The sequence below is a fragment of the Genypterus blacodes genome, unplaced genomic scaffold (genome assembly GCF_046128005.1).
Source record: "Genypterus blacodes isolate CSIRO-AG114 ecotype Tasmania unplaced genomic scaffold, CSIRO-AGI_Gbla_v1 ptg000032l_1, whole genome shotgun sequence".
Taxonomy (NCBI): Eukaryota; Metazoa; Chordata; class Actinopteri; order Ophidiiformes; family Ophidiidae; genus Genypterus; species Genypterus blacodes.
The window spans coordinates 1,192,125-1,216,636 of record NW_027466845.1 but is presented as its reverse complement, the minus strand read 5'-3'; the positions used below and the strand labels follow the sequence as shown (position 1 = coordinate 1,216,636).

At 45.7% G+C, this 24,512-nt stretch overlaps 3 protein-coding genes across 5 annotated transcripts in view; 2 read left to right on the top strand and 1 right to left on the bottom strand.

The window, feature by feature from the left end:
• The window catches only part of fndc3a (fibronectin type III domain containing 3A), a 40,868-nt gene extending 37,200 nt beyond the window's left edge, over positions 1 to 3,668 (bottom strand). The window contains exons 1-2 of one of the 2 annotated variants that reach the window (XM_076145964.1): positions 3,250 to 3,668; positions 121 to 238 (exon numbers count right to left, since the gene is read on the bottom strand). In XM_076145964.1, coding sequence (XP_076002079.1) covers positions 121 to 195 — 75 coding nt within the window. In that variant the 5' untranslated portion in view covers positions 196 to 238; positions 3,250 to 3,668. The remainder of the gene's footprint in view (positions 1 to 120; positions 239 to 3,249) is intronic. The other variant, XM_076145965.1, reaches the window with a different exon arrangement.
• Positions 3,669 to 5,328: 1,660 nt separating this feature from the next.
• rcbtb2 (regulator of chromosome condensation (RCC1) and BTB (POZ) domain containing protein 2) lies at positions 5,329 to 12,816 on the top strand. Of its 2 annotated transcripts, XM_076146386.1 has the most exons (12): positions 5,334 to 5,590; positions 6,391 to 6,520; positions 6,943 to 7,093; positions 7,421 to 7,587; positions 7,683 to 7,841; positions 7,939 to 8,046; positions 8,139 to 8,281; positions 8,526 to 8,716; positions 9,419 to 9,545; positions 10,827 to 10,966; positions 11,058 to 11,188; positions 11,320 to 12,816. In XM_076146386.1, the coding sequence occupies exons 2-12, from the start codon at positions 6,395 to 6,397 to the stop codon at positions 11,458 to 11,460; spliced, it is 1,584 nt and encodes a 527-aa protein (XP_076002501.1). In that variant the 5' UTR covers positions 5,334 to 5,590; positions 6,391 to 6,394; the 3' UTR covers positions 11,461 to 12,816. The 2 variants fall into 2 exon arrangements, 1 of the variants encoding a protein (XP_076002501.1); XR_012961512.1 differs by lacking the exons at positions 11,058 to 11,188; positions 11,320 to 12,816 and having other exon boundaries at positions 5,329 to 5,590; positions 8,526 to 8,712; positions 10,827 to 10,961.
• Positions 12,817 to 17,456: 4,640 nt separating this feature from the next.
• lpar6a (lysophosphatidic acid receptor 6a) lies at positions 17,457 to 20,092 on the top strand. The gene is made up of 2 exons (XM_076146384.1): positions 17,457 to 18,055; positions 18,273 to 20,092. The coding sequence occupies exon 2, from the start codon at positions 18,376 to 18,378 to the stop codon at positions 19,492 to 19,494; it is 1,119 nt and encodes a 372-aa protein (XP_076002499.1). The 5' UTR covers positions 17,457 to 18,055; positions 18,273 to 18,375; the 3' UTR covers positions 19,495 to 20,092.
• Positions 20,093 to 24,512: the final 4,420 nt, after the last annotated feature.

Genomic DNA, 24,512 nt, shown 5'->3' with positions numbered 1-24,512 from the left:
CGGCCACAGAGTCAACAAATATACAAACATCCTCAGCGTCCAGTATCACTAAATAAGTAAACAACAAAACCACAACAAAATATGACAAAATATGTACACGGACAAATGCACGACGCTCACCTGCCTTGTTGTGTAGCTAATGTGTGGAGAAGCAGGAGGAAAACTGAAGACAATCCAAACACTCGGCCTGATCATCCAATCAGTTGGCTTGAAAGATCTTGAACTTTCCAATGTTTGCCTTGAAGTGAGAGTAACAGAAAACCTAGATGTCATGTGACCTGATGTTTGTCAGATGACAGACATCACGCACGAGTTATTGAGCACACACTGCATTCTGGTCTTGTGTGTACAGTGTTTCTAATGGAGACGCAGGGGAGGAGACAATGAAGGAAATGATTAATTATGGCTTATGGACAAATATCCCACCCTTCAACAGAACTATAGAGTTTCTCAGGCCAAAGTGACTCCCACGTCATAATTAGTCTGGACCACTGACTCCAATAGCAACTGCTGTCCAAAGTCTTCTCACATCCTTCACACAAACAAAACAAATATTGTGAACACTGACCAGTTACATAAGTTTAAGCACATCGTGGAGTGCACATCATGTCAGTCTATTCCTATAGACACAGACAGAGATATATATATATATATATATGTGTGTGTGTGTTGATCTATCTCCAGGCAACACATTTTCAGTTGCTGTGAGCTCACCACTGCTGTCTGCAAAGATGTCAATACACGGGTAACAACAAAACAGCAGAGCACCATGAGAGAAACAGAACATGTGTCCTTGAACCTAATTACTGTGCAGCGCATGCGCTCCACAGGCTGGCAGTGATCTGGCTTATCTGTCAGCTTTAGTCCCTCCCCTCTTTAAGCTTAAACAACAAAGTCAGTTTACAGTGTGATGGTCAGTGAACTGGACTCGAGGGAAGTGCTGCTGGAGTGGAGGAGCGATGTGAGATTAGCCCAGTATTAACCTACTAGCAGGCTTTAGATGATGGCAGGCTCCTTCTGCTGTCAGTAGGCCTTCAAGTCACTGGCAGATCTTTCTACAATACAACACAATACCACTCAGTTTGTGTGTATGTTTAGAATTAGCTGTGAAGACTTAACAAAACAAAAATGTGGCAAAAGAATCGTTACCCGGTTGGCAATGGATCAAAAACAAAAAAGCCCCAAGGCAACATTCTCAAATCTCCTGGCCGACAGTAAAGTGTTATTGTCACTGTTTCGTATGATAAGAGATCATTATATCTGTTGTGATACTTCCAGCATTGCAGAAATGGTGGAGAAAGGAAACAAGGAAGAAAACAATCAAAACAGATGCAAGCTGAAGGAGCGAGAGTTTCAAGTCTCACTCTGTGCCACTTTCTGAATAAAAATGGGCTCCATTCTGTGTTCACAGGAAACAAAACAAAGCCTTCAAAGAAGAGAACACTGTCCCCACCATGAAATAGTGAGATGGCTGGGTGAGGCTTGGGGGCGGGTTGCTTTGCAGCCTCTGGTGATGGGAGCTTGAAACCACTGCGAGGCACAGTGAGGGCTGAAGACTGTCAAGGCATTTGGGAGGAAAGCATAAAAAGCTGCGTCAGTCCGGTCCTGTGTCCAGCAGGATGACGACTGAAAATATGCCTCCACAAGCAGACAGGAATGGAGGACAATAAAGACTGAGCCACTCTGAAGTGACTTTGCTGTGAGCCCTGATCTGAATCCCATCGATCATCAGGGAAAGAGCTGAATCTCACAGTTGGGAGAATAACATCCATCAAAACTGAGAGAGGTGGAGCAGTTGGCCCAGAAGGAGCCGGACAAACTACCAACCCACAAGTTTAGAAACCTCATTAGGAGCTACAGGAAGTGCTGGATTGCAGTTATGGTCCTGGGTTAAGAGTCCCATATGTGTCCACTTTCCTTTGTGATACTTAACCTAATTAATCAAAAGGTAAAATATCTGTTCCATTAATTTTGAAATTGGAAGTTCTTTGAGAAACACAAAGGTGAAAGGTTTCCACTCCTATCAGCCATGTTTCTATCAACGATCACCGCTCCTCTCCTTCCCTGAACCCATGCAGGGGAAAGTCCAAAGTGGCAGGCAGTTCTTAACATACCCCCACTTACCAGGCCTCCCACCTACACACACACACACACACTGACACATGCATGGAAAGTGTGTGCGGCGTGGCATTCTCTCTGATTAATTGAAGTTTTGGGATTTCAGGGTCAGTTGCTAGGATGAAGCCATTTTATAGAGGTGAAGTAGGGAATGAAATGAGCGCTGCTGCTGTGCTGTCGTGTAAAGGGCTGGATGAGTCACCACCTGCACTGTGACATCAACAAAGGCAATCACAACCACGTGCCACAAGTCATTCCTATGCAAAAACCAAGAGAAGAGAACATGGAGGCTTACACACTCCCGCTGACGATCCAATACCAGGGTTGTCAGCGCAGACTTATGCTTTTACTGTTAAACAGCATTAAAAAAATTAGCCTCATACTGAAACTGCGGTAACATCTGTTGCAGCACTGGCTGAGCATCATATCTGATTGTGTCTCAAGAGTAACTCATCTGGAGAGAACAGCTGTTTCTCAGTTGCACTTTTGCTGCAGCAGGTGAAAAGCTAAGAAAGGACTGAGCTGACTGTCCATGCGGTCAAGATGTCATTTAGTCCTTTACTGTAGGAATGAGAAAGTCCAGTTCTCCCTTCTCTCACTCTTTCTAACCCTCTGCCCCTCTTCTCTCCTGTATGTTTCTCCTCCCTCCCCCCCTCTTCCTCCAAAACGATCTCCAAAATGTCCCTTAACTGTATGCTCACTGTCATGTTAAATGCTTTCTTCAAGTAAAATGTACAACAAAAAAAGGAATGATACAGTCTTATTGTGTATATCGTGACACACATAGTGAGGAACTATCAGCACAGCGTGGATTTTACTGAGCAATCAGCCGGAAACTCCAAATTAGAACATAGTTGCGTAATATACGCCTACTAAACGGTTATCTACGCGTTCAATGCAAACATCCGTCATTATCCAGATTAATTCAGACAAATGTTTACTCTACAGGTGTGTGTTTGTGTGTGTGTGTGTGTGTGTGTGTGTGTGTCTGCGTGCGTACGTGTGTGTGTGTGTGCTTCTCGCAGCTTTTTGAGACTCGCACTGGACACGTTTCTCTAATAATGTTACAATTTACAGCAAATCCACTGCAGTCCGTCAGTCAGTCAGTAAGGATCAGCAGCAGATACTCACTCTGTCAGGCGGCGCAGCAGCAGCGGCGGCGGCGGACTTCACTCACTCTCAGACACGCACAGATGAATCCGACGAGCAACTTTTCCCACAATTGTTCTCCGATAATTGTTGACGCGCTCCTGAGAGGGATAAGTGACGGGTGGCCGAAGCTAAACACCGGGGAAGGCAGAATGTGACATGCTAGTCTCTACCGCTACCTAATGCTACCTTGCTAATAGTTAGCGAGATGAATATGAGCTTTAGTCGAGCGTTTAACGTCAATGTCTGCGCGTAAACTCGAGCTAAAACAGAGCGAAGTAAACAGCCAGCGACGGCGACGCTGTTAAATGTCGACAACGTTTGCTTAGCTGTCAATTTTATCGAGATAACTTTCCATCCAACCCTGCTCCGCGTATAAAAGGCTGGAACGTCGCCATCACTTCCAGGGCTCTGTGCGCATGCGCAGTGCAGCAAACGATGACGAGTCCCAAATTCCTCCAGGAGCGACGTTTGTGATTTGAAGAAACGGAGACATATGTGTGGTTTTTTAATAAATAAATAAATGTGTGATGTCAAAACAAAACGGGAATGTTCCACTGATAAAAAAAAATAGGTATGATAAGCATGACTAAGCATGGAATTAATGTAATTACAATAAGATGCTGTGTGCTGAGTGATGAGTCAGCAGAGGATTTAGACCTGCCAATGCTGCAAAAATAACGCTTTATCACTTCAATACACAATATACAAGGCGAATACGTACAGCGTGTAAACAACAGGTTAAAGCTCTAAATGTACAGAGTGTATATTCAATGTTTTCTCTCAACAACACAAAAAGTATACCAGTTATCGACCTGAAAGTAATATTAATTACGAAAACTTTTACGTTTTAATATTGAATAAATCAATTAATTAGGTTATTTTAAAAGTCCAAGACATTCATGAATCCATCACACATATTATCCTAGTGAAGAAAGCTGTGAGCAAGTGTCCAGCAACACCACCTGCTGGTCATAAACTGTCACAGCAGCCTGTGTGCAGGGATTGTAGTCACTTTAAGTATTTGACTTGAAATTTAATTTGCTTAAACTGAACTGTGCAGTTGTGTTAAACGGTAGTTTATGGTCAAACGAAACCAGCAGCAAGTGACTTTCTGCCTAGCAGGCAAACGATTATGGAACTGGGAGAAAGATACAGAGAAAATGCAATCAAACCGAGAAACAGATGTGAAAGTAGAACACCTGCATGTTCTGCATCTGGGTAAAGCTAAAGCAAGATAAATGAAGTACTTAAATTACCTTAAACTGGCCTGAAAAATGGGCCCCACCAACGTTATGACCCCTACCAACTATAATCTGCCCTGAGACATTTGATTAGACTTCTGACCTACAACTAAGCAAAGCTCTGACACTAACACACACATACACACACATTCAACATGTAAAATGAAGCAAATAAAACAATAAAACGCTAAAACGTTACACTTGTGTAATTGATTCACTTCTAATTGCAAAACCATGGGCATTAATGCAGACTTGCTCCAGTCTTTGTTTTCCTCAATAATTTGCTTCATGCCTGCAGGGATTTACTCAATTCATCCAAAAGAGCATTAGCGAGGTTGGCAGCTAATGTTGGTGCATAATAACAATAAGGATTGGCTCGTCAGTGGCTTTTCAGTCTGTCCCAATAGTGTTTTTTGAGGATAGACTTTTTGCTTTTTGCTTTTTGCACGCTGGCTAAGCTCCTCTACACTAAACTCAACAAACTATGTCTTTGTCCACCTGAAGAGTTCTTAAACTGAAACATCATTCTTCCTCCATAGCTAACCGACATGTCCACATACTTTTGACCAAGATCAGTATCTGCCGTTAGAAGTAGTGACGGTTGATAATAGGATTCATTTCCCTATACCAGATACTGAAGTAAAGTATATAAAATAACATGACAAGTGAGTATAGAGAATGAATGCATTACTATTTCTTACATATACCCTATTAAAGATAAATATATATATTGATAATATGGCGTTAAACTGATCAGACACGCAAACGCCTTGTATCTTCGGTAACGGGAACAAAAAAGTTCCGACTTTCACTGAACGCCGCAGCAGAGTACAGGAAGTAGCGCGTGAGTCCTCTCGCTTCTCCTTCCAGCGAAGCTACGAGCTGCGAGCTAGCAACAACAAACTGCGTCCACACACATTCGGCCCCGGAGCTTCTCCGCAGCAGAATGACAGACAGACAGCCATGAAACCACCAGTTACCTGAATCGGTTTATCATAATGTTGCGAGATAATTTACCATTATCGCCTCCTATTCTACCGGGACGCCGCTGACCATCACAGTAGCACAACAGCAGCCAGGTGAGCTTCAGACTTCTGCGGATCCGTGCAGAAGAAACGCTGACATGAAGTTTACAACACATTTCCTTTACTAACTAAACCAAGAATGTATTTATATATGTAAGTCACTGCTAGTTGATGTTTACATGACGTTAGCTGATAGATGGAGCATGAAGCTGCTACTTTGTTTAGCTTTTAAACTCCAGACTGCAGGGCGTTTGACGCAACACTTTAACGATCTGACGGGTTTTCTATTCTATAAATCTATTTTTTCTTCTTGATCATAACATAACTTTAATGTTCTGACAAGTTGTGGTGCAGCATTACATTTGTGTTGGGATTGTTCTAATACACGTTCATTGTTATTGATCATCAAATATCGGTAACAACAATGGGAGGGTTGGACAGCTTATCATCTAATGTAGATGATCCTGCTTCATACTGTATAGTGGGCAGTAGCTTTATGGCTTATTGAGTGTATATCGATTTAAAGTGATACCAAACTATCAAAGATTGTGCTGTAAATGAAGAATAAGTGAAGATCCTTCCATTAACTTTCACATCAACTTCATTCAGCCAATACAAAAACACATTCTTGACACAAATACACACAAACAGGCAGCTTCACCATCAGGACCACACCTTTAGAACACACAAACACAACTTGTTCGTAAACATATCAGCAGCAGTAATTGTTTGGAGTTTAAATCTACTGATTGGCTGAGAAGAGAAGTCTGAAGGAGCAAAGTTTGATGTTATTGGATCATAATTAATCATAATCTCTCTCTGTCTGGCTTCCTGCTTGTTGTCTCGTTTCACAGTATTATGCTGGACGTGGGGAAGTGGCCGGTGTTTGCCCTCCTCCCACCTGAGGAGCTGAGGCTTATCCGGCAGGCTTGCGTCTTCGGCAGCGCTGCGAACGAAGCCCTCTATGTCACGGTTAATGATGAGGTAACAGTCAGGCTGTGACTTTAATCCTCTTTCTGACACCGAGTTGGCTTGCAAGACTCGACAGACTTAATCTACTTTCAGAATATTGCTTTCATTACCTGCAGCAAAGTATTTAGTGCTCAGGAGTGCAAATAAAAAAAAGCTGGAGCCCTCAAACTGACTTGTTGAGCTCCAGACGTGAGGATAAGCAGATAGAATGAGTCTATCTTTAGCCACACAGGCCTAATACCTGTGTGAGCTCTGTTTCTATCCTCTGCACAGGTGCAACGTGTGCCTCCATCTCCCATTATCATCTGTTTGTTTGTCTCTGTGGTTCAACCAGTTATGATTCAACACACTGTGACTTTTAAAACATTCATGTAGTCTGGGTGCGGTTCGTTACGCTTCAGTATCAGCTCAACAGGGATGTCTGGGTCTGGCAGGTCTTTGCTTTGGGCACCAACTGCAGTGGCTGTTTAGGACTGGGAGACCTTCAGAGCACCATAGAGCCGCGCAGAATCGATATCCTGTGCGGGAAGAAGATTGTGTCTCTCAGCTACGGAACGGGGCCGCATGTGGTCATCGCTACTGCAGGTAGATCAGTCAACAAACACACAAACAAGGTTTCACATGCAACCGTCTGTAGCCCAGTTCAGTGCATCACAACATCTTTAAATAGAGTCTGACTGCCTTAAATGTGCTGCGTTTGAATTTGATTGTTGCATCAGAAAGGGACCGTATGAACTTGGAGGAACCTTTAAAGGCCTAATCAGTATTTTAAAGTCGAGCTGTATTTGCTTAATGATCAAAAGATGCAGATTGTCATACGTAAGGTGCAAATGTTAAACGCCTCTTATCCGTTAATAGAACATTAACCACTGAGACAACATGGATAGCGTTTTCCTCTGCTGCCCCTTGCAGATGGAGAAGTGTTCGCCTGGGGTCACAACGGCTACAGCCAACTGGGCAACGGCACCACCAACCACGGCCTCACGCCTGCCCTGGTGTCCACCAACCTCCTGAGTAAGAGGGTGACTGAGGTGGCCTGTGGCTCTCATCACACCATCGCCCTCACCACTGACGGAGAAGTAAATAATCCTCCGTCGCGTCTTTCCTTTCGGGGGTTTCTGCCCTCGCCGTAGATCCGCCCCGGGAACGCTGACGGCTTTGTTTCGGCTTTCAGGTGTACGCCTGGGGTTACAACAACTCGGGTCAAGTAGGCTCGGGGTCGACCGCCAACCAGCCCACGCCGCGGCGGGTCAGCAGCTGCCTGCAGAACAAAGTGGTGGTTAACATCGCCTGTGGTCAGCTCTGCTCCATGGCTGTGCTGGACAATGGAGAGGTACGAGGACGACGCCAACCTGGATGGGAAAACGAGTCAATCTGTGCTCTCAGCCGGTCTCAGCAGCCAAATCTGTCCTCTGTCTGTTTGTTTGTAGATCTATGGCTGGGGATACAATTGCAACGGGCAGCTTGGTTTGGGGAACAATGGCAATCAGCAGACGCCATGCAGGATTGCTGCGCTGCACGGCGTCACTGTAGTTCAGGTACAGGGGCTCGTTTCACTACGCTTCCATTACGTCGCTGTGGTTCCGTTTGGTCTGCACATTAATATCTCTCCTTGGCCTTCCTCATCCAGGTGGCCTGTGGATACGCACACACACTGGCGCTCACGGACGAGGGCTTTGCTTATGCGTGGGGAGCAAACTCCTACGGGCAGCTGGGGACGGGAAATAAGAGCAACCAGGCGCTTCCCACCCTGATAAACACAGATAAGGAGAGGTTAGTGGTTCATCTCTTCTCTCCCCCGGCGTTAAAATTAGCAGTGACACCTCTGTGCCGACACCGCAGCATGTCTCCAAGGTCAACATGGCAACGGGCTGAAACATTCACTCACTAAACGTCTCAAAGGCAACTCAACGTACTTCACAGGGTCACCAGACATTCTCTGACGTTGGCGCCGCAAACAATGGTCAATTTAATCCCTCAAATGCTTTTTCTGAGATGACATGGTCTTTGTCTCCAGGATGGTGGAGGTGGCGGCGTGTCACACCAGCCACACGTCGGCCGCCAAGACCCAGAGCGGGCAGGTCCTGATGTGGGGCCAGTGCCGGGGCCAGGCGGTGGCCAGCCCCCACCTCACGCACTTCAGCAGCACCGATGACGTGTTCGCCTGCTTCGCCACGCCGGCGGACACGTGGCATCTCCTCTCAGTAGGTCAGAGGCTTTTTAGGAGTCCAGCTCTATCTGTATGTCATGTAATGTCCCCCCTGTGCCCTCGGGTTTGGAACGCGGACGCAGGTGGAAGAATTCCTGTAAGCAGTCTGAGAAATAAACAGGAAGCTCTGTTTCCTGTCCGCTTCCTGCAGCCATTCATTTGCTGTTTGATCTCATTTACAGTCTGACTGCTCACAACCAAGAGCGTAAACACGGCAGGAAGAGTCGAGTGGAGAGCCGAACGCTGTAATGTTTAAGTATAAGAGCTGAAGAATGTCTTTTCTGAAGGAATATCCGTTAAAAGCTCAGAGTTAGCACAGGGTGGTACCGGAGTTCACAGAACGCTCCAAAAATAAAACCTGAGCCATGATTTATGGGCGTTGTCTTTCATCAGATTAATCTCAGCAGAATCATTCTTCAAAGCTCCAGAGAACTTTGTAGCCTCAGCTGAGTGTGTGTGAGTGTGTGTGAGTGTGTGTGAGCGGGCCTTAGTGTTAAAACGAGGCCACAGCACCTGAGACATGTGGTCTGGAACAGAGAGAACACCTCAAGGTACTAAAGAAATAAAGTGGAAGAAGCTAAATGTGATGAATCTATGGAAACCTCCGGAAACAAAATACTCTAACCAAGACTTTCATAAATTTATGAAAACAGGCCTGAGATTGACTTTAACCTAAGCAACGTTTCTTTTCTGTGCCCCAGATGGAGACGACTACCTGACTGTGGCTCAGTCACTGAAGAAGGAGTTTGACAGCCCAGAGATCTCGGACCTGAAGTTCCTGGTGGATGGGAAATGCATCCACGTCCACAAAGCCCTGCTGAAGATCAGGTAGAGCAGAACGCCCCGGCTGAACACGCATCACACACACCACACACAGCCACATCCTGTACTCCTGCTCCTGTATGACATCAGAGGGAAAATGCCATAAGTGAGATTAATGATTTGTAGATGAGGAGAGTTCATCTTTGGGATGTTCTTGTAGAAGGACGAGCTCATCCTTTCCTTCCGAATGTAATTGTTAACTTTATAAGAGCTGCGTTTCATCTTCATCAATCATTCATTTAAATCGACGCATCCAAATGTGAGCGAGGAAAGAGTTAATTACAATGGATTACACAGGGGCATGTTCTTGTGTCCTTCTCTGAGTCTATCTGGGCGTAAAGGTGTAAAGCCGGTGTGATTCTGCTGATTGATGGCCCTGGTTACTTTGCTGTGCGTCTCTCAGTAAACACCAGCAGCTCCGTCTGTGCTCCTCTAATGAACGCTGCCTGATAAACGAGCTCACGGGCGACATCACCGCCACGCTCACTCCACACACAGAGAACAGGGTTTTTTTGCTGAAACTGACAGAACTTTGCGGACACAAGCGGCACTGCTGCAGCCCGGCAACAACAAAGACAACCTGACAGATCATCAATTCATAACTACTTTAGTTCTTTTGAGCCGGGCCCTGATTGTAAACAGCTGCACCTGTTTGTCTCCATCTTGTTTTCAAATCAAATCCAGAGGCTGTTTATTGGCGGTGAGTAATGGAGGTGTGGGGCGACGTGTATCCCTGATTGTTGTCATGGTTACGCACGAGTATTATGTGTCTGGATTGTAGATTTTGCGGCCGTCGTGATGACAACAACGCACACACTCGGCCGTCTATAAGGGCGGTAATGAAGTTAACCTACACGTGTGTGGAGTGGCCTCTGTGTAGCATCTGTGCGGCCGTTTCCTCCTCCTCCCCCTCCCCCTTCTCCTCCTCCTCCTCCTCCTCCTCCTTCCTGTTAATGTCACGAGGAAGCAAAGTCAGACCTATTGTTTCCCCTTTTTCTTTTTATAACCACACCAAGACACACGATATCTGCATTCAAGCCCTCGCTCTGCCTCGCACTCGTCAGTAGGAAGGAGTCAGGCTGTCTGCCACTGCAACACACACACACACACACACACACACACACACACACACACACACACACACACACAAACCCAGAGAGAACTGAGAGTGCATGAGTTAGTATGATGAAAATGATGAGATGCACTTAAATTTAACTGGTTAAACTGGAAAAACAATTGGATCGGTGCTTCTTCACTCTTCATCCTTCTCCCTCCTTCTCCCTCCAGGTGCGAGCATTTCCGGGCCCTGCTGAATGAATCGGATGACGAGTCCATCGAGGTGCACCAGTTCTCCTACCTGGTGTACCGAGCCTTCCTGGAGTACCTCTACACAGATACCATCAACCTACCACCAGAGGACGCTATTGGTGAGCTGAAAGTGTGCGGCGCAGTCCTTCAGAGGCGGTAGAAGGCGTGGGAGTGAGGCGGTGCTTAGGCTGTTGGTCTGTGTTGTCACAGGGTTGCTGGATCTGGCGACATACTACAGGGAGACCAGGTTGAAGCGGCTGTGCCAGGAAACCATCAAGAGGGGCATCTCTGAGGAGAACGCCATCACGCTGCTGTCCGCCGCCGTCAAGTACGAGGCACGGGTACGTTCAGGGCGGGACATGTAAACCCTGAGGCCCGGCGGAGGCTCAGACGGACCGCGGCTTTGTTGGGGTGTTTTTTTCTTTTTGTTGCGCTCCCCGACACTGACAAATCCACCGCTTTTCATTTTCAGGACCTGGAGGAGTTCTGCTTCAAGTTTTGCATCAACCACCTAACAGCCGTCACACAGACGCAGGCATTTGCCGACATGGACCACGACCTGCTGAAGAACTTCATCAGTAAGGCCAGTCGCTACGGAGCCTTCAAAAACTGACTCAGCCCGCAGCCGTGAGAAACGTCAGACGCTTTGAAAAGCTCACAGAGGTCCGAAACGTCGACCTCAGACCAAAGTCAACACCAACTGATCAATACTTCAAAGCCTTGTTACAGGGGATGTAAACGAGTTTAAGGTTTCACCCTCGACTGAAGCTTGAGTGTTACTACGTCCTAGATTAGCACATACGCAGTGTAGTGCTGCTGGCGAGGAGCGTATAGATATATATCGGGTTACACCGCCAGTTACAAGACGGGGAAACGCGGAGACGTGCAAACGGACGCTCTTATTCTGTCACTACCTTCATAACAGACAAAACACTTCAGCGTCTAACTTCCATATAGAGACGATTCTGATCGACGATGACGCTGTCGTCTGAGGTTGAGATCCACGAATGATAGTTGTGTGTGTGTGTGTGAGTCTGCACCAGGGAAGGATTTACACTAAACACAATAACTGAGCCACCAAGTGATCAAAACAAAAACTGCTGCTTCTCAAACTCTTTGTCTGGAGACGTAACATTTAAATTGATTATAGGAAACATTGTGTATCTAAGCTTGACCCTTGACCCCCTTTTTGTTTTTTTACTGAACATCTGTATTTTATATCTTCGTCTCGCATTTACATCGCAATTGTTCTTTTGTTGTTTCACCGCTTTAGTAACGCACCTTTGCCATTCAGTCTCGTGGTTACTATGTGTTTGTTTGTACCGACTAACTCGTGCTCTGTTATTCGCTGTAATCGCATCGGGCCTCCATCAGCGGGAAGATGGAGGGGAAGTGGGGGAGGGGGGGAGGCTGAGCTCGACCCGAGTCATCGTTTAAAGGGAGATGACGTCACCCTAATGCATGTTTACTCATGGTGATTAACTCTATGTGCAGCTGTCTCCATATTAAAGCGTGTGTATGTTACACTGCAGAACTAACAAGCTGATATTTACAGTTGCATTTCCTTGCAATTCGATATGTTTACACAAGTTTTGCCGTTGCTTTGCTTTTTACGTTTATTCCTCACATGTCGGCAGCGTATCTCTCCTCCTCCCCCCCTCTGTAGCACCGCACGGTGATAAGATAGAGCCGGAGCCCAGTGTCATTGCCAACTGACTGTGTTAGCCCAGGTCTCATACAGATCTAATGGCATCTGATCTTATAACCAGATTAAAGTCACACTCAATTCCACTAAGTAGAATGCAACTCATTCTTTTACATTAGCATGCCAATTATTGTGTTTTTGGGGGGACATTTTGATAATAACTAATATGCCTGCGTGTTCTCATTTTGTATTGAAAATGTGATGAGCTGCTTACAGCGGCCTCGGTTGTAACAGCTGATATTAAAAATGCATTACTAAACATTACATCTACTTTATGTGTTATTGTCATGATAACAGGACAGAGTAATATCTGACACACACACACAGAGGCCATGTTACATGAAACACCGCTCTCGTTGTGTCGCACATTTGGGCAACACTAGCAGCTGTGGGCCGTAAGGGGCAGTGTGGAGCAGCTGAGCGTGTAAACCGTATACAACGTGTTTGTGTGCAGCCTGCGGTTCATCCTCGGTGCACAGTGAGGTTTTCACACCTATTGTTTGCTCTCGTGCTGCAAACGGCGTGCTGCAAACAAGCGGGCTGCTACTGGATGTAGATTTGGGTGCAGGGGGAAACCGTTGGCCTGCTTGAACTGGTTGCATGTTGGTTTTTATTGAATTTGATGAAGTTGTTCATTCAATCCCACGTCTTAAATCTTATTTGGCACAAGTTCATATAAGGATACGGTTATAATATGTAGATATCTTACTGTATATGTCAGAAATATACATTTGTTGTTGCCTAAGTAAATACTTTAACTAAAAATATGAAATATGAAAATATTACATGCAGCCTTCAAACATAAACAAACAAACAATGAAACCTGTGATACTTAATATATCCTGCTCCATATCTGGATTTGGAAGTGTTGACAAACTCAACAAATGCCCTAATTTGTCATGTTAAAGTTTAGATAAGATCAAACAAATTCTGTATCTGTGTTGAGTCTTTCTCAAACAAAGTCCCACAAAATGTCATCAAACCCCGTCTGCTGCTCATCCTGCTGACAGACCCTTTATCTGAACGCAACATCCTGAGTGGTGATAATGAATGAGAATAAGTCAGTTAGGATATTTTACAGGCAAAATCTATGAGAGGATTAGAGAAAATCACCCAAGTGACCGTTAAACTGTTCACACAGAAAATGAGGAAGTGCAGGAGGGAGCCAACACACACAGATGCCGACGTTAACTGTGCACACAAACACTATCGCGTTATGGATCAGCGACGTGACGGTGAGTAGATTCCCCAAACTGAACTCCCTTTGTGTGACTCCATTAACTGCCTGGAGCCGTAGTTCAGTCTGAACCCAGAATGAAACACGTGTGCGTCATGCTTCTACGGACGGGAAGCTGTCTGTCTGTTCTGCTCCTCATCGCCTCTCATGCCGTTCTTATTGTTTCACTCTGGCTTCTCTCACTGCCTGCTTGTGATCTCCCGCCTCACTGGAGCCACCAAGAGACACCATATCCTCTTTCCCCTACCAACGTACAGGAGCAAGTCCAAACAACCGTGATATACTTTTAGTTTCATTTCATCCTTCAGTATCCGTGAAAGAGGGTAAATAACATCTGCTGACAGAGAAGCAGTTGGTCTCCTCCTCTCTGCAGGCAAACATGACCCTCAGTGGTGAAAGAGTCTGGTCAGATGGGACGAGAATATGCTGGCAAACAGGAACATAAATAATGGAAGTAGACAGTTTAAGGGTGAGGGGAGGAAGAAGAAGGTGCTTGTGAATGAAAAGAGGAGCGGTTAGTGAACACTTCCAAGTTCCAAACATTGTGCAAAAGCCAGAGGCGCCAGAGAAGTCGACGGCCCTGTTTTTAGCACCGAGCAGCTCAACCCAACACTCTGCTATGTGGAGTTCATGCATGCATTCATACATCAAAGGTGGTAAAGGGTTACATTTCTGTTATAGTCTGAATGTTCCTTTCTCATTCTGGTGTCTTCGGGGTTGCCAGGTTGCTGCGGGTGTCTTGTTGTTTGTCAGAGCTGGTAACGGCTCAGAGGAGGCGTCAACTCTTCTATTAACTCTGATGGATTTGCACTCAGCAGGGGGTTTGTTTATTTCTGCGCCTTCAGAGTTAGATAAACATTATTTCAGCCCCACTTACTCTCTATTTACAACCAGTTCTTATTCTGGATTTCACCTTCATTGGAATCAAGACTCGGTATCTCTCAACCTGGCACCCACTGGAAACAACCTCCATCTCCAGCTTGAGTATCTATAGGTGAGTGGTTTTCCACACAGTGAAGCTTTTCTGTACTCTCAAAAATTTCTATAGAGTCCAGTGAGTCATGCAGGAAACGAAAGTGGAGTGTGTTGATGTCTGAGCTTGTGAGAACGGTGCTGAGTGTTGCTGCTAATACAGGCGACAGGCTATGAGGGGTGTGTGTGGGTGGTTATGTTTGCTTTTTCAACCAATTTAGCACGATGGGCATTCTGCAAACCACAACCTTTTTAAATGTGATGACCACTTAAGACCCACTTAACTTTGAAACAAGTTAAGGCCACAGAAGCAGATAAGCAAAAAGATAAAGATCTACTTCCTCAATATGAAACAGTAAAGAACCTTCTGCCTGATTCTATTCCTCATCAGCATAGAATCCTGTCACCACACTGTGACACCAGACCTTAACTTAGCATTTCAGTGTCTCTTCAAAAGAGATGTGACTCATGAGACAATTGTCACATCACAGAGTAAAGAGGAAGGATAGGCGTTGATCCAGCGACGGCCTGCTGAGGTTCAACCACAGCAGCCAGCTTTCCAGATAACCAGTTAGCACGCAGATGCAACATCTGAAACCCCCAGCCATGAGATTAGGACTCATATCATTCCTTAGAAATCACTCAAACTCAGACTCAGACTTGCAATAGGCATAAAACCACTGTGACCATTTCAGTCTTATCTTGATGGAAACTTGAAGAAATCACCCCATTGCTTTAATTGGAGAACAATCTAAGTCTGCCGGTGTGAGTTACAGGAAAAAGTGCTGATTGAATGAGTCAGAGCCACCGACTGGCCTTGACCTCATACTGTAAGATTCCTCCATGCTTGGTTCAAAGGAAGTTAAACTTGTGTCCCATCAGTTTGTGATTCCTCCAGCCTCACTGCGATCGATCATCATAACCCAGCGGCGTTATGTCACCTGTTATCTGTCGCCGGCTCTCTGCCATTGTGTTGTTCGCTCTTGGCCTTGGGGGTGCCGCACAGTTTCCTGGCATTGTGAGAAATTTAACAGTCCAGGGATGTCAACCTCGTGTTTTTGTTTAGCGACCACATACTTGCATGTGAAGAGCTTGTTTTCATACGCTAGATGGAACTCTGTTGTGAGCAGCAGACAATAGTACACGTTCTTTACTTTCTTGAACACTCTGCTCCAGCCTTGATGGTGTTTATTTTGCGGCGCGCTGAGGGCCACTGGCCATAAAACACCCAGTGTCTTTGATTTTCTGTGAGATTTTCCTTCGTTTGTTTGGCTATTGTTGGTAACCCTGTGAGGTCAGAAAGGATCTTTGAAATAATATCACGCAACTGAGACAGAACGTGCAAGTGTGAACAGCTGGAATCGCTCCCAAATGGTGAAATAGTGTCATAACTATGAAAACAACTCTTATCTTTGAAAGGCTTCATTCAAAGAATTACAAATAAGGCCCCCGGCAGTAAAGCACTTGTTTGCTCTGCCAGGCATTCATTCGTTTTACAGGCAGGAAACTCAACAATGTATCATACGAACATGAACCAAACAATAAGCACCATGCAACACCAAATATGTCTCAAACTACTGACAGCATCCAGGAGCCACATGGGCGATCTACAAGCTGCTTCAACCCTTTCAAGTTGTCTGAGACTAATTATTCCGAAAATTCACATTCTGCCCTGTTAAGTTACTTCACACACAACAAAGAGCTTGATGCTTTTGCTGACTGCCAAGTGGAGAGTTCCTTTTCAGTGAGAAGCTGAATGCAAGTTTCACAGAGTGCTGAGAGAGGAGTGGGCAGTACGGACAAGGGCAGCTGAGCAGGGCTGAATGGAGAAAGCTCTCCATTCTGTCTACTGCCAATGTACTTTACAGAATAAAACAGTCTTCTTTTTAGCAGAGCTGCTGCCCACACAGAGAGTCAAAAAAGAGGATACAGTTGAGTTTCCTGTAGGCTGACTTTCTTTCAATAATCTCAGGGTTTAAGTGAACTTCTCAGGCACTTTTGGCGACTTTATAAAGGAGTGTATACAATATTAAATCTCTGTATGGCTGAAGGGAAATCTCAGACCTTTGATCTCTACCAATCACCTCCATTTGTAGCCACTGTGAACGATTTAACCCCAAATGTATTAAATGTATCCGTATATTTAGCTGCTGAAGAAAGTTTAATATCACTGAGTGAGAGGTGGAGATATTTTCTTCAGGAGTTGGTGGTGACAAAAATATAAAGACAGCTGAGTGACAGATTGGGATGCTTGTGTTACTCTGTGTCTGCTGGATATGTAAGTAGGTAATTTTGTAATATTAGCCACTTAAATACTTTTATAGAGGTTACATCTCAGTGATGTCATCCAAGTCTTTCAATAGTCTTTAATCTTTAATATATTATTATATATTGTATAATTATTGACCTGTTAAATATAATAAATAACATGCTTCAAAAATTATCAGGTTAACTCATATTGTTGCTTGAAATGTTCTATCATATCTAAGTCCAGTACTGAAAATTCAGATTAAGTAACTGATTGGAATTCAATGTTTCATTCAAATTTGGGGGTTTCAAGCTTTCATTTCAGAGTTATAATCTGTATAAAAATACTTTTCGTTTCCATGACTCGTGTTCACCAAACTCTTCCACACTTGCAGGCAGTGTGACCTTGTGGTCCCAGAATGCAGCTCTTGAGTGGATTCCCTCTTTAACTGTAAGTGCAGACAAAGGAGTGGGAGGAGCTGGAGAGGAGGCAGGGGGAGGAGCTACTACAAATGCTCTCCCCTCCACTCAAAGTACTAAAAAGTGTGTGTGAGTGATAACCGGCACAAAGGAGAAGCAGCAACTCAGTGTGTGCTTCCCTACAGATGAGTGTGCAGCAGAAGCCCTGAGGCTGAGGCAAGGAGGCGTAGCAGAGGAGCCAATACTGAGTGAGTCAATCAGCTACTGAGTGAGAGACAGAGAGAGAGAGAGACAGAGAGACACGTGAGGGGGGGCAGGAAACAGAGCGTGAGGAGAAACAGTGCCAAAACAATTCAAGCTGCCACCCAGAGACGGGGAACTCAAGCTTCACTTCTTCTCATGGGCAGCAGGTTGGGGGCTGGAGATTTGTGGTGGAGTCGCTTTGCAAGTGAAGAGGACAAAACCTAAAGGATAAACTGGACTGGAGTTCTCACAAAGGGGGAGAGTTCTGCCATGAGGACTAGTGGACCTGGAGGGGGATCTGCTCTCATTCCTTGTGTGGATTTAACAAGCCTTGGTTGGCAACTTGATTGAAGAGGAGAGGTGTTTGTGTGACTGATTGTCTGAGTAAGTAAAGCTTCAGCCTGCAGCTTGTGGGGCGCTGGCTGGTTGAGAGAGGGCAGGGGGAGGGGAGGACACTCCAGCCTGCGTCTCTGTCCCTTGGGAGGGGTCCTTTCAACATGAGGTAACCCTCAAAATAACTCATCCAGCTCAGGGGAGGGAAACGTGCTAACCGGGCGCACGCCTGTCTGACACTGAATCAAACTTTGCCCTAATTTCCCAGATGAGAGCGTCTTTAAAGGCATCCTTCATCAGGACGGAGTTCTTTGGTCGTATCGCTGTCACTTAACAGACTCCCCTCATCACTCTGTTGATTCCGTCTGAGGATGTACAACTCTACCGGCTCACCAGACAATTTCACCCTGACATGTAACAACATGACCTCACCAGTGGTCTCTGGCGCCCAACAAGAGAGTCTCAACTGCAGTAAGAACGATGGGTTCAAATACCCTCTGTACAGCGCAGTGTTCAGCATCGTGTTCGTGTTTGGACTTATCACCAACGTGGTCGCCATCTACATCTTCACCTGCACTCTGAAGCTGAGGAACGAGACCACGACCTACATGATGAACCTGGTGGCGTCCGACCTGCTGTTTGTCTTCACGCTGCCTCTGAGGGTCTTCTACTTCATCAACGGGAACTGGCCGTTCGGTCACGTGCTCTGCAAGCTCTCTGGCTCGCTGTTCTTCACCAACATGTACGGCAGCATCTTCTTCCTCACCTGTATTAGCGTGGATCGCTTCTTGGCCATCGTTTACCCTCTGCGCTCCAGGACGCTCAGGACCAAGCGCAACGCTAAGATAGTGTGTGCTGCGGTGTGGGTGCTGGTCCTGTCAGGGAGCCTCCCCTCGGGCTTCATGCTGGACACCACCTCACACCAGAACATGAACAACTCGGCCAAGTACTGCTTCGAGAACTTCTCCGCCAAGCAGTGGAAGGGTCAGGTGTCCAAGGTGGTGGTCTTCATCGTGACGGTGGGCTTCATCATCCCTCTGCTCCTCAACGTCTGCTGTTCCGTCATGGTGCTGCAGACCCTGCGTCGCCCCGACACCCTAAGTCACGGAGGGAAGCTCAACAAAACTAAGATCCTGCGCATGATCATTGTGCACCTCTCCATTTTTTGTTTCTGCTTCATCCCATACAACGTCAATTTGGTGTTCTACGCTCTGGTCCGCACAGGAACCTTGACTGACTGTTTCACCGAGTCGGTGGTCCGTACCATCTACCCCATAGCCCTCTGCATCGCCGTGTCCAACTGCTGCTTCGACCCCATCGTGTACTACTTTACCTCTGAGACCATCCAGAACTCAATGAAGAGGAAAAGTGGCGTCCGCGCCTATGACGTCAAGTTCTCCGAGGCCCTGCAGTCAGAAACCAGCTCCAACCTGCAGTGCAGCCTGAGGAATCTCAAAGCGAAGGTGTTCCACAATGAGTCGTCTGTCTGACGGGCGGAGCTGCGCCGCAACGCTCGCAAACATATTCTCAAGGAGACGATGGGGGAAACGAATCGTTTTGAGTGCTTAATGATGCACCTGCCAAAGAAGTATTACATGATGTCAGTGTTCATCTCAGGGCGAACCCATGGACCTGTCTGTACAGTGTTACGTCTATACGACCTTGTGTTCACATTTGTGGATTTATTGTTACTACTTACTAATATGCTTTCCCTGTGGAGTATAATTGTGTTTAGAGCAATTCCGTTGCCAGTGACCCTGAGGGGAGCGAGGTCACTGAAGAGCAGGACAGTCACAATACTGAAACCGTCCAACGTGCAAATGTATCTGTACAATGTCACGGTAAGTTGTGGCGCTAACTTTAGAAATCATGTCTATTAAGTTAACATAAAGTTATAACAGGCTTTAGATTGTACAGGGAATTGTTTAAATGTTGTAAATTTACAAATACAAATACGTCAACCAATGCCATTGTTGTGTTCTGAGAGCAGTTAACCTGACCTGCCATTCAAATGCACTGACAGAATGACCAATGCTGCACTCCTCCTGCCACAGTGATGAATAAAAGTCATGTACTGTCTAAAATCCACTCTATCTGAGGGCTTTGTTATTTAATGAAGGTGTTGATGTCGATGCGTGTTCATGCGCGTGTTTCAAAGGTCTCCTGAAACAATGCTTATCAGTTTTCACGGTCCACAGTACAGAAACAATCCTGTTCGTTCTGTATGCAAATGTAGACGACGAGAAATGGAAGTGGACTATCTTTGTGGATCTCTGTTGAAGTTTGCTCGCCACATTGAAACTGCCTGGAGCCGACTGCAATTATGTTAATGTACACAACCAGATATGTCCACTTAAACAGGTCGAGAGGAGCTGAGGACACAAAAATGTTTGTTCAATTGAATGTGACGTAAAGCAAAAGAGGAATTCCTTATCCTCCCTTGACATTTGGTCTTCCTTCTACTCTTGGACACAATGTTCTCTTAAGTGTTTACAATATCTGTGCAGAACTGCACAGTCGGTAACGGCGCCGGAACGACTCTGCTTTTGATGAATAAACGGGCGCAGATCTGACAGGCGGGCTCAGACGCTCACATGTGAACACAGACATCAAAGTCAAATCTCTATCAAAGAATCACATTAATAAGTCAGAAAGTGAGTCCGTGTCTTCAGTTTGCTGGGAAAGCAGATGTGTGAAGTGTTTCCCAGCTGTAAGGTGAAGTGATGCAGCATCAGCGAGGAGTCGACACGGCATGAGAGCCAGTAACACAAAGCACATGGCGCTCCAACGTTAATGACATAGCCTGCAGGTCAGTCAGCGGCACTTTATTCATTCTCTCTCTCTCTCTCTCTCTCCCCGTCTCTCTCTCTCTCCCCCCGTCTCTCTCTGAGGACATGTGAGTGGGTCAAGGTCGAGGTTACAGACCAGGCTGTTATTAAAACAAACAAGTACCACGCTGTGCACATCTTCAGCCCAGGAAGCCATCTTGGAGTGGGAAGACACACTTACTAGATATCCAAAGTGAAACGGTGTGTGTGCGTGTGTGTATGTGTGTGTGTGTGTGAGATGTGTATTCAGACAGATGCGACCTGTATGAGTCATCAGATGTTCTCGTAAGTTATCAGGGCAGAGAGACAAAAAAGAGGTGTGTGTGTGTGTTTTGCACATATAAGAATCGAGTAAATATGGGAAGTTGCCACAGAAGCAAAACTGTTCAGATGTTTTTGTCCTCATTTGCTGGAAAGAAGTCAGTTTTGTTCCTCAAAAACACAGAAGTCTCCTCAGAATGTAGACGTGTGGTTTTCCTGATGTAACTTTCAAATATTTCTTAACTGATACAGGTGTGCATTCGGCCTGTGTGTGTGTGTGTGTGTGTGTGTGTGTGTGTGGGTGTGTGTGTGTGTGTGTGTGTGTGTGTATGTGTGTGTTCACATGCATCTAATCTTTCTTCTGGTTGTATAAGCCCTCTCCCCGTCCAGCCTTTCATCCCATGTATCAGGGACGGGACCCCTCACATGAGCCCAACAGGCTTCTCTCTGCGTACACATCGCTTATCTAATCAGCTCAGCCTCTCTCTCTCTCTCTCTCTCTCTCTGCAGGCGGAGAGAAAACACAGACGCTGCACTGTTTGTCATCACATGCATGCTGCTCTGCACTGTAAAAGACGTCTCATTGGCCTGTTTATCTCTTGGAAAACTTCCCGTATGCAGTACCTGCTACACTCAGACAGTTTGACATTAGTCTGTATTGTAAATATGCATAGTGTTGCTCATTGCTGTCATTGTGACGGATGATATCTGTCAGTGTCGCCTCTGGAGGTCGCACAAGTCTTTTTAAACTGGAAATACAAGTCTGGCGACAAACGTTTCACACCAGTCGATGAAAATGCTTTTACATTCAGCTCTAAACCTACACAGCAATACATTCACAACCTACTTTCCCTTTCTAACATGTTATATCCGTGTTACACATTGTGTCATCAAGTGTGTTGACAACCCAAACAAGGCTGTGATGTTTAGCCAACAGTCGTGATATTTTGAGTTGAAGTGTCGTCTTAATCTGCAAAGTAACCGGCAACTACAGCCGTGTAAGGCAGTAAGTGTAAGCATAAGGAGCAGGAAAAGAAGCACAAAATGGAAGTACTCAAGTTAAGAACAAGGCCTCGTAAATATCAGGAGTGTTGTTCCAGAGGGCCTGGTGTTACTGTGTCTCCTCATAGCGTGTTCATCAAAATATACCGTGTGAAGTGTCAGCTGGAAACCACACAGAAGGTCACCGAAAAATTGTTTTGGCTCTGAAACCGTCTTCATCAGGGTCATGGACCGATGCCCTGACATCTTCCGGGTCTTGCCAGAAATCACAGCGGAGACGAAAACAAGCCTCGGTCCAGCCTGCACACTTCTTCAGGCTCCGTCTCCCCTGTGGTCAATGCAGCATGGCGTCTCCAGTGAACCTCGGTGAATGGCTGCTTTGATGTTCAGCCCCATAACCCACTGGACATCCTCAAAAGCTCTGTTGTGTTGAGAACTTGTGTCAGGGGGTAATTCCTCCAGGGGCACTGACAGCGACCCCAGAATGTGGCGAAGGGAGGAAGGGGGGGGTTGATGTGCTCGTACTCAGATTCTCTCCACCGCTCTGGATCACATGACAGCCTGACGCCCACCCTGGGGAGGATAATAACCCATCTTCACCGCACAGGAAAGACTTCAGGAGTAAATGGCCATGGTCATTACGTTGATACCGTCTATGCAAATGTCAGAACATCTTCCCACATTCTAAAATAACACTTCAGTCACATTCTTGTTGTTGAGGTTGTTTCAGTTCCTCCTGTATTTTCGTGTTATTAGTCTATTAAAAGGTTGCCTCCGTCTCTAGAGGGGCAGAATTCTTGCTCGCTTACAACCTTGACAACAAATCGCCCGACTGGGAAGCAAAAGGCCGTAAAAGACACAATGCATGAAACAGAACGTGGCGTGAAGAAATCGTCTGTCAGGATGTGGTTTTGAAAAAAACCAAAAAAAAGGAGGATCTTGTTTGTGAAAGCACAAAAGTTTCACTCACGGCAAAATCGGAGGCACGGCTGATCCAATAACCCGCAGTGGAATGAGCTCAGCCTCACATAAGCCTCCCTTAACTCCCTTAAACAGGCCTTATCGATCTCTGGAGGAGTTATTCAGTCACATCAGGTCTCCATTAGATAACGTAGTGTGATTGAACCTCAACACTCTCACTTATGACACACTTATGTCACAACAATGGTTTGTTTTTAGCGGCCAGGATACCATATTGTGACATTTCCGTTACAGAGTTTGTGCATCATGTCACTTTATCCCATCTATCTGATCACTGTTCACCCGAGGGAAAGATCTTTGAGCCTGTTTGAACCTAAAAGCTGAGCGTAGGTGGATCGAGGGCAGTGCCAAGTGCCAATACCAGTGTGAAAATGCAGAATTTGATTGACAGATTCAATAGAAGTAGAATAATCAGGGGTAATTGAGAGACTGTTGAAATGACCATATTCTGTGTTTCCGTTGTATATTCCAGGGAAATGTTGAAATGACCCATGAGCACACCGGCAGTTCCATGTTACCACATCAGCCGCAGGTCATCCAGTTTGCTGTTGCTTGTTAGGCGTTAGGCGTTAGGCGTTGAGGATTCGTAAACGTTGTTCCACAGAATTTCAACAGCATTTACGTCTCTTGGGTCTTCATGTAAGAGCTTCCTGAGGAGATGATGGTATGAGTTATGACCTTCTTCTTCTTCCTGCAGGTTTTCCTGGAAGTTCCCACAGATTCACAGATGACGTTGCGTCATTGGATTGATTTATGTGCGTGAATCCTCCCCTTACATTTAACAACCACATATTGCGAGCTTATGCCTTTCCCACAACGTACATTTCACTTCACCTTGATGTCGCAATGTTTCTCTTACACATACTTGGTACGTCCCATCCTCTGCCTTTTGTTTTGGTCCAGAGGAGCCATGTTATGATTTGGCGTGTTCTTGCTTGGTTGGGATTTCTTGCTTGCTTGCTTGGAAACTCCCTGGGATTTGAACAATGTAAGGCCAACCAACGTGAAGACACTCATCCTCTCTTATGGTCAGGGCCTCTAACCAGTGAGGGCTGACCGGTCACGAGGGGACACAAAGGTCACTGGTTCCATCCCCCTCCCTTCTGCCAGAAACACCCTGACCACAACCCATACTACTATAACACACACATAACATCATGACTAACCAAAATAATATGGAATATCCCTTTAAACATACCATACAAATGTGTCTAATAACAATATAAAACATAGAACATCATCATCTAGTTTTGAAGTCTTAGAAAACCCATTTGGATCTGTTTTTGCAGGGAGCAGAGCTGATCAACAAAGGATCACTGCAAAGGTTTTAGTGCGACTGTGGAATCCCCTCACACAGCGGCTGTTCGGAGCACATGGCAGGATTAATGACACACAGGCCACACTAATACCACAGAGCCTCAGCACAACCTCACATT